Raw genomic sequence first — 15657 nt, 5'->3', positions numbered from 1 at the left:
TTTGTGGTACCAACTGGAATAGCCCTTGGTACCAATTGGAATCAGCGACCAATGTGATAGAAGAGATGCCTCAATATGTTTTCTATGTGGGCATTCCACACACGTAGAAATTCACACTTTGGACATATGCCATCAGCATACTCGACTGCTGCGCCCCCAGTCAAATTTCCTGGTGGCCGCGGCCTCCAACTCTCACTATTGCCCTGGCACAGATCTAGCATCCTCAAGGGCGTCAAGAATCCAGTGCAACTGGAATTGCTCAAGGTGTCTTCTTTTGGCTTATGAGCGATTTTAGTATTCTTTTGGATGAATGATGGATCTTTGAGCTCTCAAATCTCCATGCCAAGTCTAGAGAAAATGATAATGCAGATATGATTTTCTTATACATTATGGGATGTTATCTCTTGTAACATTATAAACGTAATATTGTTTGTTTGAAAAAGCCAAGTAGGTAAATCGACCAAGAAAATCAAATTTCTTTTAATTGATGTGTATGCTCTGGAATGTGATGTCGATGACCTCATTCTTGTAGCATAAGCCAACAATAGGAATCTGAGAGGATATATTGGAGTGGAATGCCTTTGGAACATCTAGTGGAACCAATTGTGTGGGGTGGAATACCTTTCTGTCTGCATACGCTCAGAATTGTCAAGTGTTTGAAATGTTTCCATTGTATTACAATATAGATTGTACATGCTTTGTGTCTGCTATAATCATGTTGTCCCTAAAAGAGTACTAAAAGAAACAAGTAAAGTTTTGTAACACTAAGCTTAGCTTCCATTCCCCAAAACAAGGTGGACTCATAGCTTTCCTGCGAGCATCCTCTGATCCAGAAGCAGGAGGAAAGGTACCTGCACTGCAAGACATCTCTATTTGGATTTGAGTAGCAATGCCTTCCGACCTGACAGATACCAGCTTCATCACCCAGGTCAAAGTAGCTTGTGAAGCCCAGGTGTTCTTCATGTGCCTTCAAAGATCAGGAGCTCACTCATTATGAGGACACAAATATGCGTAAACTTCATATACCTCGCACGCAGCATGGAAGGAATCTCCTCTCGGCATCTCTCTGGCTTCTTGGACTCTTTCAATGCTAGTGTAGCCAGCTGCAGCTTAACCGCAAGCCTCTTCCTGCCCCATGGCTTGCAATCTATGGACGGATCGCCCTCTACCACAGTAACGTTGGGAGGTAGCCCTCCTCGAAGTAGTTGAGAAATTTTAAATTTTGTTGTTCCAATTGGTGGTGAGCAAGTGAGAGGCTCCTTTTTGGCCTGCTTGATCACTACCTCATTGAAGGAGCTTTCTTGCGAATGGGAAATGTTTATGAAGGAGTCCTATAGAAGAATGTAGCCTGACTACAAAAAGGCAGCTGCACAAATGCTGCTCTATGCTTTGGATTCAGCTCATCGGCTGGGGCGATGCTTCTTCTTCTAGGAGAAAATATGGATTCAAGAACATGAAAAGAGGACTTTCCACAGTGATACCTCAAATAATCGATGCGTGTAGTGGTTCCGAAGCCAATTATTAATCCAAGCCCACAGACGTGGGGGATTGGCTTCATGCCTTAGATTGCCCAGAATATCTATGATCGTGCTCCATTAAATAGCCGCCCGAAGAATCGCTTATGCTTTTTAACCAAGAAGTTCCATAATTCAATCTCGGCCGTTGGATCTCAGTATGCGAATAGGATCGATGTAAGTCAGGGTGCACATTTCCCAAATTTCCAGCCCTGCACTCGATCACTTGTTCAGGGCAACGCCTCCATGTAAGTTGGATTAGTTGAACTGACTAGAACTTTACTTGTGGGTTTTTCAAATAACTTGGGATACGCCATGTGAAATGGTGGTAGACATGAGGATGGAGAGAGAGGACTTGGAAAACAACATAAAAGACGTGACAAAGAACTTGGAAAGGTTGGAGAAGGCTTTAACGGAACTGAAAGCCAACTACACAAGGGGCTCTAAGCAAATGCTTTCTATTTTCACAGAGGTAGTTACAAAGATCAATTTCATCCCTCTTCTTCAGCAGCTTCTACCACAATACAGGTAAAAAAGCTAACTACCTTCTTCTAGTCTTTTTAACTGTTAGATATGTGGGGTGTATATATGCACGTCAGGCTGGCGTAAAATATCTGATGCTCTCGCCTTTATTAAAGTTATGAAGTCGGGTGCTTTGCATGCTGCATTTTTTGTTCTTCCGACTTTTTGAATCACCTTTGCCACCTTTTTTTTGTGATGAATCCCGGGGTTTCATTCCCTGCGATTTCACATCTGGCCACCTGTGGACGATTGTTCTTATAGTTCTGGCTGTGATGGTCGCTAGGCTCAGGGTTCCTCCCACCCAATGCATGTTGCCTTAATCCCCGACTTCCTGTTTCTTTGCATAGTTCGTAAGAGATTCTTTTTCTCCATGTTGGGCGTCACGCTTGCTTTGACGTCAATAGTGTCTGATGAAACCATCTTTGTCCATGGTCTAGAGTCTACCAAACGATCCTAAAATTTGGAAAATTACTTGGCAGCGAAATAAGATGCCTCTAAATTTACCAGTAGCAAGCACCATTCTCTAAGTGATGAAACTTCGTCGAATCATGCAAAATAATCTTCCTCTTTGAGATCCTGGAAATGTTGGAAGCCATGTGACAATCTGAACAAACTCTGGTGTTCTTCATTACCTGGATGGTAATGTGTGGAAGAACCCAAATGAAAAAATAAAAGAACATTTTCTATTACAAAAGAATAGTGCTGTACAAAAGAATGTAAGTACATGGAAGCTCTCAAAACTGGCCACAGTCCGCGGGAGTCGTCGGAAACCTCTTGCTGTCGGTGCAGTAGTCGTAGATCATGTAGTTGTCCTTGACCCACTTGAGCTTGCTCTTGGTCTCCTCGTCGGTGCTCTGGAATGCCTCTTGCTCCCACCAGTTGCCCTTGGGAGCGCTGCACGACTCCACACCCCCGGCGCAAGCATCCACGCTGAATCCCTTGTACGCCGCCACGAATGGAGCGTGATCCCAGTTGATCTTCTCCAGCCCGCCGCGAGTAGCCCAGTCGTCTCCGTTCCACAGGCTCGAGTAGACCCCCATTGGCTGGCTCTTTGGGAATGGGATCCCGATGGCTTCGTTGTTCTTGTGGACACGCAGAGGGACATCGTCCACGTAGAATCTGAGGGACCAAAACCACAGTTTGAGCGATTATCGAAAAGTGTTCGCAAAAAACATACATGATCTGCTGCTTGTTCCAGAGGACGGAGTAGCTGTGGAAGTCCTGAGTGGGGTCGAACCAGAGGTAGTGTCGCTGCTCCCGGTTTCCAACGCCATTGGCGAAAACGTTGGTCTGGACGATGTATGGCTGCCCGGAAACGTTCCCCAAGAACTCAAAGTCGATCTCATCGTGCTTGTCTGTCTCCGAGGACATGTAGAATGCCGTCACAGTTCCAGCAGAGTCTTTGGGAACCAGCTTGATCTTCATGCTGATATGACCGAACAAGTATTTGCTGCGGGACCCAAATCCAGCACCTATCATGCAACAGGACTTGATCAGCAAAAGAAAAGCTTGAGACAGGGATTGTTACCTGAAGCCTTGTCGAGAACAAGCTGCATTTCGCTGCCACCGTTGAGCACTCGCGTATGATCATTAGCCCATCGGACATAGTAGTTCTCAGAGAAAGAAACATCTGACTTTGGTGGGAGACGAGCAGAGAGTGCAAGCTCGACCAACAACAGCAATGCAATGACTTTGAGAGCACCCATTGCTCGATCGAAACTCCTGGCAGGAACAGAAGACTTGTATGATCGAAGGCTTGGGATGAAGCTTCGAATACTGGGGATGGAGTTTGCAATGGTTGCCACTGGAGTGGTGATGGAGATTTATAGATGTTGCCATTGCCGCGGAATAAACGCGTGATAGGAAGAAGGATGAGTTGGAGGCTTACTAAGATCCAGCTCAAGAAAGAGTAAAGTCGCCATATTTTGTTCATAGGAGGAAGCTTCTGCGCGAGTGAGGCTCCAATGGCAAGAGAGGATTGGCTGTGTGGCAAGAAGTTTCTCGTGAGAAAAACTGAGCTCGTTGCCTATCTGTAATCCAACACAGCAAAGCAAGACGAAATTCAAAACCAATAAACGTGTTGATGCTGATCGTCTCTACCTCGTAAGTAACTCACTTTCAAGGAGTTTAGTTTTCCCGTGTCTGGCATTACAAGTGTGGTGTTTTGTCCCTTGCCACTACCTAAAGACGTGCCGCGGGAAGTATAATCTGTTGAAAGCACAGAAAAAAAGAAACAGGCAAAGAGAACAGATGGGAAAAAGAAACAGCGCTGTCACGCACGCGTTTTGTGGACGACATTTCTACCAATCGGGGCCGAGTGTCAAAACGATTTAGAAAAGCTGTTGTCAGAGCCGTTGCAATCTTCGCACCAACGAGTGCATTATTCTTCACGAGCTGGATATCTGTCAATTGTAGCAAAGAAAAACTACCAAACAAAAGGATACTTGCAGCCAATGAATCGCCTCCAGTGAGCTCGTTGACGCGCTTGAGAAAGAATGGCGTCACAGAATTACCAGCCATACCTCTGCTCTTATAAAGAAAAAACACGTAGGAATACCAAGAGCGAAGTCACTGAGACGTACTCTGCTTCATGCAATGCCGATTGTATGGCCGATTTACGTTCTTAGTTGCCGCTGCATGCTCTGCGGGTATTGGAACCCCGATCAAAATGCCTGAACCCAATCCAAACTTCGTATTTGCCTCTAGTTAGAATCGATAACCACGTTGGCTAGAGCTTACCTATGATGTCTGCGCATTCCTCCACGCTGTCTGCTCGGCAAGGTGCTTTGCAGCCACTGTTAGGAGTAAAAATTCTGGAAATTCGTCAGTTGAGTAGCTAACAACTGTCACTCCTTGAGTTTCCTGCAAATTGTTTCATATTAAAACACCCTTTCAAACAAAGTTGAAGACACAAAAGTATGACATAAGAAAGAACATTGGGCTTACTTGACGCCCTGTCGATGAACTCCTCCCATACCTCCAGTTACGAATACTTTGAATTCCCCAAAGGCTCCTCTTTTTTCCAATGTAGAAACTACCTTTGAAGCAAAAAACATTGTTGCTGAAACAGTGGTTGCTCCGTTTCCTCCACGAGCGAGCTGCGTAGAAAAACACTAACTGTGGAGAACAAGAGAAAAAAGAGCTTACGACATAAGGAATGTCGTGGCTGGCCGTCTTTGAAACCGTGGTACCAAGCCGTTCAAGCTCAGCCAAGCTCAAGCCTATGCATGTGCAAAAAAAAAACAAAAAGCATACCAATGCACGGAACATCGTCTTAAATGGCTATGGTTCGCTCTCACAATGAACTCCACCTCTTGAGCTGTATGGAATTTTTAGGGTAAGGCAACAAGCAAGAAAATCACTCGAATGGAAGTCGGAAGAAATAAAGAGCGCGATATAATGGTGGATTCCAGCGCAACAATGGAAAGAGCAGAAATTGTAAAGCCCTAAACCAGTTTTCGCAATGAACAAGCTCAGAAGAAAAGGTGACTTCTGTGGCCTTTAAAGTTAAAAGCGGAAGGCTATCCTCTAGGGTTTGGCATTTTCTTGCAACAGAGAAAAGGGAGATGGAGATGAACCCAAAGACGATGGAGATATTGTTCCCCAATCTGCTAGACAAGTACCAGGTAACAAAGACTATAGGAATGGGTGGATTCTCGAGGGTGTTTGAGGTGATCCGTTTGAGAGATGGGAAACACTTTGCGTGCAAGACGAACAGCATGATGGGCGACGATAAACTACTGCAAGAGCTCAAGATCATGGCCCAACTGAGGCACGACCCAGGCGTGGTTCGTCTCGTCGCCATTGTGCGTGACTTGGGTTTCTGCCATATCATAATGGAGCTGTGCGAAGGAACACTCCTCTCGAGGCTTCCCTTGGGCGAGGACGAGGCGGCGCTTGTGGTGGCGAAGGTGGCGGGGACGTTGCAGCGGATGCACGCCCTAGGGATGGCTCACAACGACATAAAACCGGGAAACATTCTAGTAGGCTTTGACGGTGAGGTAAAGGTGGCGGATTTTGGCCTCTCCTGGCAGAAGGGGCAAGGAAAGGGGCCGTTGATGCGCGGTGGAACTGCGCGGTACATGCCCCCCGGGGAAAGGTTCAAAGAATCTTGTGATATTTGGGCGTTGGGCGTGACGTTGTACGAGATGCTCACGGGAAAGATTGCATATGAGGAGCTTCAAACACCTCAAGTTCTCAGCGAGTTGGAGCGATATGAAGATTTGCCCCTTATTCTCTTCGACTGGACGAGGGTTCCGGTGTTAGCCAAGGATTTGATGCTGGGGATGCTAAATCTGGACAAGAAAAAACGATTGACGGCAGCCCAGATCTTGGAACATCCGTGGATCAAGCGGATCACTCAAAAATACAATAGGCCAGCCCCAGAAACAAAGGTGGAAGTCGAAGCGAAACAGGATGTGAGAACTGATTTGATAATGGGAGGACAAGCTTCCATGCCAATGTACTGACTGCGAGATTGTCCACAAGCAATTGGAGATACACGAAAAAGTTATTAGTGCCGTCATTTCACCTTTAGGTTTCCTTTTAAACCAATTAGCCCTAAAAATGATACTAGTGCCGGGAATATCCACTTTCATTTTTTTCACCCTTAAACACGAGCAAGATTTCTTGCGCGCCCGCTGCATGGCGGACGATGGGGAGGGGTTGCGATCCAGGCGGCTGCCCGTGCGGCGCCTCAAGGCGACGATCGTCCAGAAGGTGGAGATGAACCGGGTCACGATCATCCTCGCCGAGACTGGCTCAGGTTTGCCTCTTCTTTGCTCGGATTACCCCTCTTTTCGGAGCTTAGCAAGGGAATGTGGGTCTAGGAAAGAGCTCGCAAGTCCCGCAAATGCTGCTCGAGGAAGGGTTCGTCCCCATTCTGTGCACGCAGCCGAGAAGGTTTGCCGTGGTCGCCGTGTCCAAAATGGTGGCCGAGGAGCGAGGCTGCGAGCTTGGACAAGAAGTTGGATTTCACATTGGTCAGATGAATCGGACAAGTTCCAGGTAAATGCTCGAGCTTTTCGTCGTTCTGAAAGTTCTAGTCTTTCCTTGATGTTTAGTTCTTGGGAACTTTCTCCTCGAGTTCTTGGAGTTCTGTGGTTCTTTCTTTTGATCTTAGATGTTCTGTTCTTCCATTCCTAAGTCACGGCATTTTTCCAGCTCCAAAATCGTCTTCCAGACTGCCGGTGTTCTTCTAGAGGAGATCAAATCCAAAGGCGTGGCTGCTCTTTCTCACTACAAGGTGGTCATACTGGATGAAATCCACGAGGGGTCTGTGGAGTCAGAAATGGTTCTTTGTTGCGTCAAGATCTTGCTCTTTCGGAACAAGAACTCACGGTGGGCTTCTTTTTGTCTCTTTTGTTTCTGGATTCTCTTGCTAATGTGATTGCTGCTGCCATAGTCTGGTACTCATGTCTGAGCTTGGCGAAACAGCTGTCTCGAACTTGGCCTCGAAGATCCAGCAACATCTGTTCCAGTGCAGCGTGAAGTATCTCGACCAGGTTCTGTATATTTTATTTCACTCGCGTTTATTTTTATCTTTCTGTTAACAAACCTCAGTCAGGTCGTGCAACAACTTGGAAACAAGAAAGAGCACTTGTCTGTAATGAACTCGTTGGAGCAAAACCCCTCTCCCTTTAAGAACGGGACTGATATTGGGATGGAGATACAGCACCTGATTTTCGATCTTATCGCTCACATCCACAAAGATGAGCCTGATCGCAGGAAGGGAATTCTGGTCTTCCTGCCAACTTATCGTGCCTTGGAAGAGCAGTGGTCTCTCCTCACGCAACGGGCACTGGATGTGGAGATATTTGTGCTCCACAGTAGCATTGACATCGACCAATCTTTGGAAGCAATAGAGGCGTACCATTCAGTGAGGAAGGTCTTTTCTTTCCTTAATTCTCCGTCTTGTTTTTTCTGAATCCTTCTTTTCTTTCAGGTGATTCTTGCGACTGATGTCGCCGAGTCTTCAATTACAATACCGGGAGCATCGTTCGTCATCGACTCATGCCGCTGCCTAGAAGTGTTTTGGAACTCGAAAATGAAGAGAGACGGTCCCCGGATTGTCTGGGAGTTGAACTCACAGGTGAGAAGTTGTCTTTGTCCTCCAGCCAGACACCGTATCTTTCTCCTTTCAACTGTAGGCCGAACAACGTAAGGGACGCACAGGGCGTACCTGCGATGGTACTGTCTTTCGCATGATGCCCCGAACAATGTACGCGACATACAACAAGTTTGAGGTTCCCGCAATGCAGCTCTTGTCTCTACGAAAGCAAGTACTGTCACTGTTTTGTGCTGAAGCACGAGCTTTGAATGATGCATTGGGTACGTCTCTTCGTTTTCTGAATCGGAAATTTTGTGTTTTGTTTTTCCAGCATTCTTCGATAAATGCATGAATCCACCGCATCCAGACACTGTTTATGATGCTTTGGAGTCACTTGAAGCACTGAACGCTCTACAGCGCGATGCTGGAGGGAAGAAGTTGCCGACTCCATACGGACGAATACTTGCGTCTCTTCCACTATCTTTGGAGGCTTCTATGCTTGTCATGGAGGGCTGCGAACGCGGGTACCTGAATGAGTGTGCTGTCATAGCTTCTGTGCTAGATACTACGCCGAGTCCGATTATCCTGCCTTTCGGAGCTAGCGCTACAGCACACTATTCTTTTCAGTACTTCCAGGAATCACAAAATGGTATCAGGCAATCTCGTCAAGCTGCTCTTCTTGGCAACCTCTGCGCGTTTGAATTCTGGCAGTGCGTCTTGAAGGTACGACTTCGTTTGTTTGTTTCTTTTCCCTGTCTCTCCTTGATGTTTTTCACACAGGACAACTATCGATGGCAAAAGGTATCGCACGAGTTTTTATCCTGAACGATCGTCACCATTCATGGAGAGGAGTCGGAGAAGGAATTCTGCAAACAGCATCACCTTTCTTTGTTTTCACTCAACGCTGTCGCTGAGCTCTGTAAGTCTTTCGAGTTTTAGAACCAAACTTGATGCTTGCTTGTTTTTGAGGCAGCTAGTTCCGTGCTAGAAGTTATGCATCGGTGGAGACCATGGTCAATAAAGCTTCTAACAGGACCGCCATCTTATTATACGGCTTTCTCCTTCCAGCACCTCTGCTTCCATAGCCAAGACGACGACTCGTGCCTGGGACTTCCGTATGTTTCAAATGGGAGCTTCCACAACGAGAATAACCAGTCAGATTTGCTGAAGATCATTGTGGAGGTAACTTGTTTCAACTCGTGCTTATGTTTTCCAGCACTTACGATCCACTGTTTCAGACTCAAGCAAGATACTTAGAACCGCAGAGTAATTACAAGTCGATCCATTTTCCTAAAGAAGAGGACGGGGAAGTGCAGTGCGTGTACTTCCGTAGAGGCTTTTGCGCTAAAGGAAACTGCTGTGAGTTCTCACACTCCGTCTCTTCCACGCCAGCAGTATGCAAGTTTTTCTTGTCCGGGGATGTAAGTGTCAGCTTTTTAACTCGCATTATTCTCAAGCGATTGTATGCCAGGGATGTCGCTATGGTGCTCATTGTCGATATAAGCACGACTCGGATGTTCCACGCTGGGACAATCGTCTTGAGTTTGACGAAGACGTAGCTCAGTTTCCTACGGTGCTGTGTTCTTCCACTCGAAACTTGGAGGGCACCATGCTAGTTTTTGGAAGGGAGGCACTGTCTTATATCCATCAGCTGCAAGATCTTCCTACTGCATCCATCGCGGTAGCTTGCAACGAAGATTCTCAGCTAGAAGCAGAGAAGTATGATCCATCTCTCTCCAACGTGAACCTGGACTTGCCTTCGAGAATCCAGATCCTTTTGGGGGGGGGGGGGTCAGCGCATCGTCTTTGGTTACTTCCTCCGCAGAAGAAGCGAGAGAGCTCCCAGACTGGACGAAAGTCAAGTGCATCGTCTGGAACTTTCCACTCAGGAGCATCAGCGATTCAGATCAACACAAGGCGTTCTTCCAGGAGATTTTCCACTTCTTGGCAGTGACGCAGCGCAAGCTCAACTTATTCCACAGTGGACTTGTGGTGCTTCTCACCATGACCAACATCGAATTTTGGCAGTGCCAGGTACTGATCTCGTTCACGATTTTCGAGTGATGTTAAGCTTGTTCTTCTTTGGCTCTCACAGGTAGAACGAGCTGGTCGAGAGAATTTCCTCTTCCTCCAGTCCTCCACGGCAGTGGATCCAGCGTTTTTCAAGGGGAGCTCTATCCGACCGCCAGTAAAGCTCGTCACTTACATCTTCAAGCTCGTGTTTCCCCGGAGGTTTCTTTGACGAGGTAATCTTCGTTTTGTTCCCGCCCGGAATTTTATCTACACCGTCGGATCTATTTCAAATTTTTGCCTGCCCGCTGTTGAGCATTTGGCAGTGAAGTGCTTGAAAGGTGATAAGGATAGTTCTGGAAATTACATGGTCCCAGACGTGCCACAAACGGCAGAAATCGACTTACATATCCACCTTGTTGCAGAAAATCAAGACCGGTTTGAAATTCTTTTTGTGAGATTTGTTTTTTCTTTTATAGACCTATGCATTGTGTTCTCGTCGAAATATCAAAGAGCTATGAGCTGGAGAAAAATTCGAAGTGTTACAGTTTCCATATGTATGTATTTTAGAGTTTGTAAACTTTCATTATTTTTCTCATTTTGATTTTTCAGCTTTGATGGAAGTTCAAAGCTTCGATCAAGTTAGAGCGACGCATGCATGCATTAAATCAAAACAAACTGGAGTTACAAGTTGAAGCTGCAATTTTAGCATCATTATCATTCCAACGAAAGACTGACTCCGAGCTATCTGCTCTAATCAAGGCTGTGATGGAGTCAGATGCGAAGGCACACTTGGCCGCTCCTTTGTGGTCTTTATGCCAACGGGAGAAGAAATGACATGCTTTATAAAATTTTCTATTATTTTTGTGCCCTTTTTGCCAATTTTTAAAGCCAGCAAATTCTCAAGCTTGAAGCCAAGCCTATAGAATCTCAGAGACAAGCTAGGCTAGATCTAAGATAACGTACGGTGGAGTCAAGCACTTCATGTTTGTGGACGTAACGTTGTGATCCAGGAACTGCTTCACGTCCTCCATGGTCGAGGTCATAGAAACCAGCAACACAAGCAGATGCTTCCACCGATCGAGAAAAGAAAAGAAAAGAACTCACGTACCTTGTTCTGGAGTGATATTTGGGAACATCGTATACGAACTGGACCGCAACGTTGACATCCGCATTGACATCATGGACTACATCTCGCCCGCCTCCGACGTTCGGCCGAGTTCGAATGGATCAAACCTTGACGTTTGCTCTGATTTGCTTGCTTGCATCGGGGGCCAGCGTGTAGTTTTGTGGCCGCTCAACCAGCTTCAGGTCGCCCATGGTTGCTCCAGGCACAGGTTCTGGAGCGTCTCCTTGGTCCGGTTGATCACCGTCACGTCCAGCAAAATGTCGTTCAAGAATACACGGGACCGCTGAAGCCTGTGAGCTGAAGCACCCGATTGAGCTTCTTGGTGTCGTTGCCGTCTTTGGTGAACTCTCCGGTACCTCGCTTCAGATCTGTCTGGACCTCATCCTCCAGCTCTAGTTGGCTCATGACCTGGAAGAAACGATACAGCGTTGTCAGCTAATTGACGTGCAAGAGAAGAACTAACCCTTCGGCTTTTCAGGTGGTAGAAACCAATGAGGTCGTCTGGCTGAGCACGAGCAACGCGCTGTAAACTCCCGCTGCGCTGAAAGAATGAGACCTGTGCCGCGTAACTCCGAGAGCGTGTCCCACTCGAGCCCGAGCTTCATGCACGCACTCCGGTTTGGGTCCTAGGCCAGCTTGAGGACAGCATACTCGCCAGTGCTAGCGACCACAGTGCTGTAAGTCGCCACAGAGTAGCGGTTCCACGATCTCGAGATCGAGGATGGAGCCCTGGTGGTGGCCACGAGCAAAAGGAACCCACGCTGCCCCTCGAGAATGGAGCATAGTACCCGCGAATCTGGAATGGCTGGTCGCTCCTCCCCGTCCTCCCAGACAAGCGCTGGACTTGATCGATAGCGATACCGACCAGCGCCAAGCGGTCCACGGCCAGAGGCCAAAGTGGCGAGCGAGCTCCCACCGCTTGCCGACGAGATCGAACGCAGCGATGAGCCCACCGCCTGCCTCGCAGTAGAAGAAGGGTGAAGGTCGCCATAGCCAACCGACATCCATGGCAACCCTAACCTAAACCGCGGGAGATTGGAGATATTTAAAAGTTGCATCAGCCAGGAGTCGAACCCGGGTCTATTGCTTGGAAGGCAATTATCCTAACCGTTGGACTACTGATGCTTAGACAGATGCTAGAAATTAGGGTTCTTATGAAATGGAGGGCATTACATCCTCGCTCCCTTCTTTCGGAGCGATTTCTTTCACAAAGAAGAAGAGGAGGAAGAATGGTCCTGGGAATTCGAGAGAGCAGCACACAGCCAGATCGGAAGAGCGCAAATGGCAGCAGCTGTTCGACGATCCAGCAAAGTGGTCGGACAATCGATCATCCAAGGTAAGCTAACACGCCATAGCCTGATAATTTGAAGGAACCACGCTAGAGAACTCTTTTTCCGTGTAGAAATCTCCCAAGGATCCAGATTTCGTCCACGTCTTCACGTGGGAAGGCCTGTGGATTGATTCCTGCGGCTGCCCGAGCTGGGTGCCAATCAAGCTCGAGTCTCTCGGCACCAAATATCGCTCCAGCGTTCTTCCATCAGACCAAGAAACGCTCAAACTCTACTCGAGAATGCGAGAACAAGGATCAGCTCCAGGCATTTCTTTGATCCTCGCAGCGCTCAAGGCTTGCAGCAATCTCAAGCAGCTGGAGATCGGCATGGAGATCCATTCTCGCTTGGACAGTGACGAAGCATCGAACGATTTCGTGGCCAGCGCTCTCGTCCATATGTACTCGGCGTGTGGAAGCTTGCAAAGCGCTCGCTCGGTGTTTGAGAAGATGGTGGCTCCAGACCTGGTGGCTTGGAACGCTATGATCAGAGGCTACGTTCAAGGTGGCGATGGCGATCGAGCTCTCGGCCTCTTCTCTCGGATGGAAACAACTGGGATCGAGCCGGATGGCCGGACTTTCGTAGCGGCCTTGAACGCCTGCGCCAGTGGTGCTGAGAAGGCTGGAAGTGTTGGATCGAGAGAAGAGCTTCTAGAGATCGGGAAGAGGATTCACGCTCGCGCTGCCAAGAAGAGGTTCGACTTGGAGGATATGTTCTTGGCGAGCAGTTTGGTCGACATGTACGCAAAGTGTGGAAGCATGGAAGAAGCTCGTCGGGTGTTCCAGAGAGTTGGAGCACAAAAGGCTGATGTTGCGTTGTGGACTGCTATGATCTTTGGTTACTCTCGGGCTGGCGACGCAAAGCTAGCTCTAGAGTTCTTCTGCAGGATGGAAAGTGAAGGTGGGATTCGACCGAATGCTCGGACCTTTGTTGCCGCGATCGCTGCTTGCACGGGTCTTGCAACGAGGAGATCAATCAGGCCGGAAGTTGACGACGATGATCATCGAGAACTTCTGGAGAAGGGACGATTGATTCACTCGCAGGTCGTAGAACTCGGACTGGAGCTGGACACATATGTTAGTAGCAGCCTGGTGGATTTCTACTCCAAGTGTGGGAGCATGATCGAGGCTCGAAGGGTTTTCGACAGGATTCCACTGGCAAAACGAGACGTCGTCTTGTGGACGAGCCTGGTTCTTGGATATGCACAGGGTGGCGAAGGAGAGATCGCTCTCGAGCTGTTCTCGCGCATGCAAAGTGCTGGTTTGAGACCGAATGCTCGAGCTTTCGTCGCTGCTCTCGCTGCCTGCTCGAGCTTAGCAGCAGAAAGACAAGAATCCAGTGGAAAAGTCTCCAAACTTTCGTGGCTTCTAGGGAGAACAATGGAACTCCACGCTCAAGCTGCGAGGACGAACGATCTAGAGGACGTTTTCGTTACCAGTTCGCTGCTCGATCTCTACTCCAAGTGCGGTGGAAGCAACCTGGAGAGAACAAACCGGGTTTTCGATCAGATGGCCTCTCACGACGTGGTTTCTTTCACGGCAGTGATCTCCGGCTATGCTCAGAGCCAAGCTCCAGATATGGCGCTCGCGTTTCTCTCGAGCATGAAACGCGAAGGCCACGCTCCAAATGCCTCGACTTACGCTGCTGCGATCAAAGCTTGCGCAAAGATGGCGGCCGTGGACGCCGGAAGAAAACTCTACTTGCAAGCTTGCAAGGCCGAGCTGGGAGAAGATAGTGCCGTGGCTTGCGCTGCGATCGACTTCTACGGCAAATGCGGCAGCATGGTCGCCGCAAAACAGGTTTTTGATTGCGTGACAAGAATTCCCAGCAACAAAAGTGATCCAGTGATTTGGAGCTCGCTCATCTCGGGTTATAGCCACAATGGCGATGCTCCAAGAGTGTTTGATCTCTTTGAAACAATGAGAAAGGAGCGTGTCAAACCGGATAGCATCACTTTTCTCTCGGTTCTAGCCGCGTGTAGCCACGCCGGGATCGTCGATCGAGGAAAGGAGCTGTTTTTATCGATGAGTTCTCCGGAGTATGGATTAAAACCAGCGATGGAGCACTACAACTGCGTGATTGACATGCTCGGACGAGCAAACCGGCTAGACGATGCCTTTCTCTTGGCAAAAACAATGCCGTGGAAGCCAAGTGTGGAGATCTGGACGACGCTGCTGGATGCCAGTCGAAAGTGGGGGAATTTGCGAGTGGGAAGAGCCGCGTTTCAAGCCATCAAGGGAATGGACGAGCGGAACAGCGCCAGCTACTTACTAATGGCCGAAACTTTGATAAGTTGCTAGAGTTTCTTCCGCGAAGTCTGGGAACTTCCGTACGACAAAGCTTAAAGTTTGATCGGTTGTTGGGCCACGAAATCGAGTGCTGGCCCGACCGTGCTTGGTGGTCTCGCGATTGAGACGGCACATTTGAGCAAACGAAGAATCAAAGCAATACAGCTGTGAGTTGGCTCTGCGATTTTGGAACGTTTAATCGTGTTAGCAATGTCAATCGATAATAGCGTGGAAAAAAAATGGCCTTGGGCGACAGTCCGGAAAAGGAAGAACGCAAGGAATAAAATTTTGGTTCAAGTATTTCTGTCAGATCTTTTCTCCGCTCTGTATTAAGCTAAGAACTTCACGTTCATATTGCGGTGTTCTTGCACTCTTGATTCCAGTCCAAATGAGCTTTTCGTTTATATGTCGAATACCTTAGACTCAATTTTCTTGTAGGGCCAGCCAAGTCGTAGAACGAGTCGCCATGCTGTTTGCGTTGAGAAAGAACATATCCGTCTGCGGTGGATGTTTCAGTAACTTTAGCTGATTGAATGTGGTATAACGGATGTCCTGGGCTGAGGTCTCCAGTAAGTAATCGTGGGCTCTGGCGAGGAGACGACGATTGTACCCCGTCGCTGCGGCTAGAGCAATCTCATGTGTGGGGAGAGAAGGCCGAACTCAAGCTGAATGTTTTTTGTCGCAGCCACTATGGTGATCTCGTTGTGACGAGCTCTCTGGTAGCTCTGATGCACTAAACAAGCATCAAAAAGTGTAAACACTGTAAGCTGGCTTTCGAGCCTCTATGTTCATGCAGGCAGAAGAGTGGCAGAAGACC

The 15657-nt window shown here is 48.0% G+C and overlaps 4 protein-coding genes, 1 non-coding gene and 1 pseudogene across 5 annotated transcripts; 3 read left to right on the top strand and 3 right to left on the bottom strand.

The window, feature by feature from the left end:
• Positions 1–2697: 2697 nt before the first annotated feature.
• LOC9636780 (probable xyloglucan endotransglucosylase/hydrolase protein 5) lies at positions 2698–3901 on the bottom strand. The gene is made up of 3 exons (XM_002972727.2): positions 3565–3901; positions 3214–3508; positions 2698–3155 (listed from the first exon to the last, which is right to left on the bottom strand). The coding sequence occupies exons 1-3, from the start codon at positions 3740–3742 to the stop codon at positions 2771–2773; spliced, it is 858 nt and encodes a 285-aa protein (XP_002972773.1). The 5' UTR covers positions 3743–3901; the 3' UTR covers positions 2698–2770.
• LOC9637446 lies at positions 3860–5306 on the bottom strand (annotated as a pseudogene).
• Positions 5307–5602: 296 nt separating this feature from the next.
• LOC9637445 (serine/threonine-protein kinase PEPKR2) lies at positions 5603–6505 on the top strand. The gene has a single exon (XM_002972952.2). It carries the CDS (start codon positions 5603–5605, stop codon positions 6503–6505), a length of 903 nt encoding a protein of 300 aa, XP_002972998.2.
• A 175-nt stretch (positions 6506–6680) lies between these two features.
• Positions 6681–11511, top strand: LOC9636779 (zinc finger CCCH domain-containing protein 4). The gene is made up of 15 exons (XM_024677923.1): positions 6681–6801; positions 6866–7043; positions 7200–7310; positions 7441–7540; positions 7603–7923; positions 7981–8127; positions 8186–8366; positions 8417–8808; positions 8914–9004; positions 9176–9267; positions 9324–9506; positions 9557–9804; positions 9975–10119; positions 10181–10317; positions 11109–11511. The coding sequence occupies exons 1-15, from the start codon at positions 6681–6683 to the stop codon at positions 11509–11511; spliced, it is 2850 nt and encodes a 949-aa protein (XP_024533691.1).
• Positions 11512–12277: 766 nt separating this feature from the next.
• TRNAG-UCC lies at positions 12278–12349 on the bottom strand. The gene has a single exon. It is a non-coding gene; the product is annotated as a tRNA-Gly (tRNA).
• Positions 12350–12383: 34 nt separating this feature from the next.
• LOC112347276 (pentatricopeptide repeat-containing protein At4g18520, chloroplastic-like) lies at positions 12384–15196 on the top strand. The gene is made up of 2 exons (XM_024677922.1): positions 12384–12560; positions 12627–15196. The coding sequence occupies exons 1-2, from the start codon at positions 12384–12386 to the stop codon at positions 14850–14852; spliced, it is 2403 nt and encodes an 800-aa protein (XP_024533690.1). The 3' UTR covers positions 14853–15196.
• Positions 15197–15657: the final 461 nt, after the last annotated feature.

Source organism: Selaginella moellendorffii, unplaced genomic scaffold, assembly GCF_000143415.4.
Source record: "Selaginella moellendorffii unplaced genomic scaffold, v1.0 SELMOscaffold_20, whole genome shotgun sequence".
In the NCBI taxonomy this organism is placed as follows: domain Eukaryota; kingdom Viridiplantae; phylum Streptophyta; class Lycopodiopsida; order Selaginellales; family Selaginellaceae; genus Selaginella; species Selaginella moellendorffii.
This window is presented reverse-complemented; position numbering and strand designations above follow the sequence as displayed.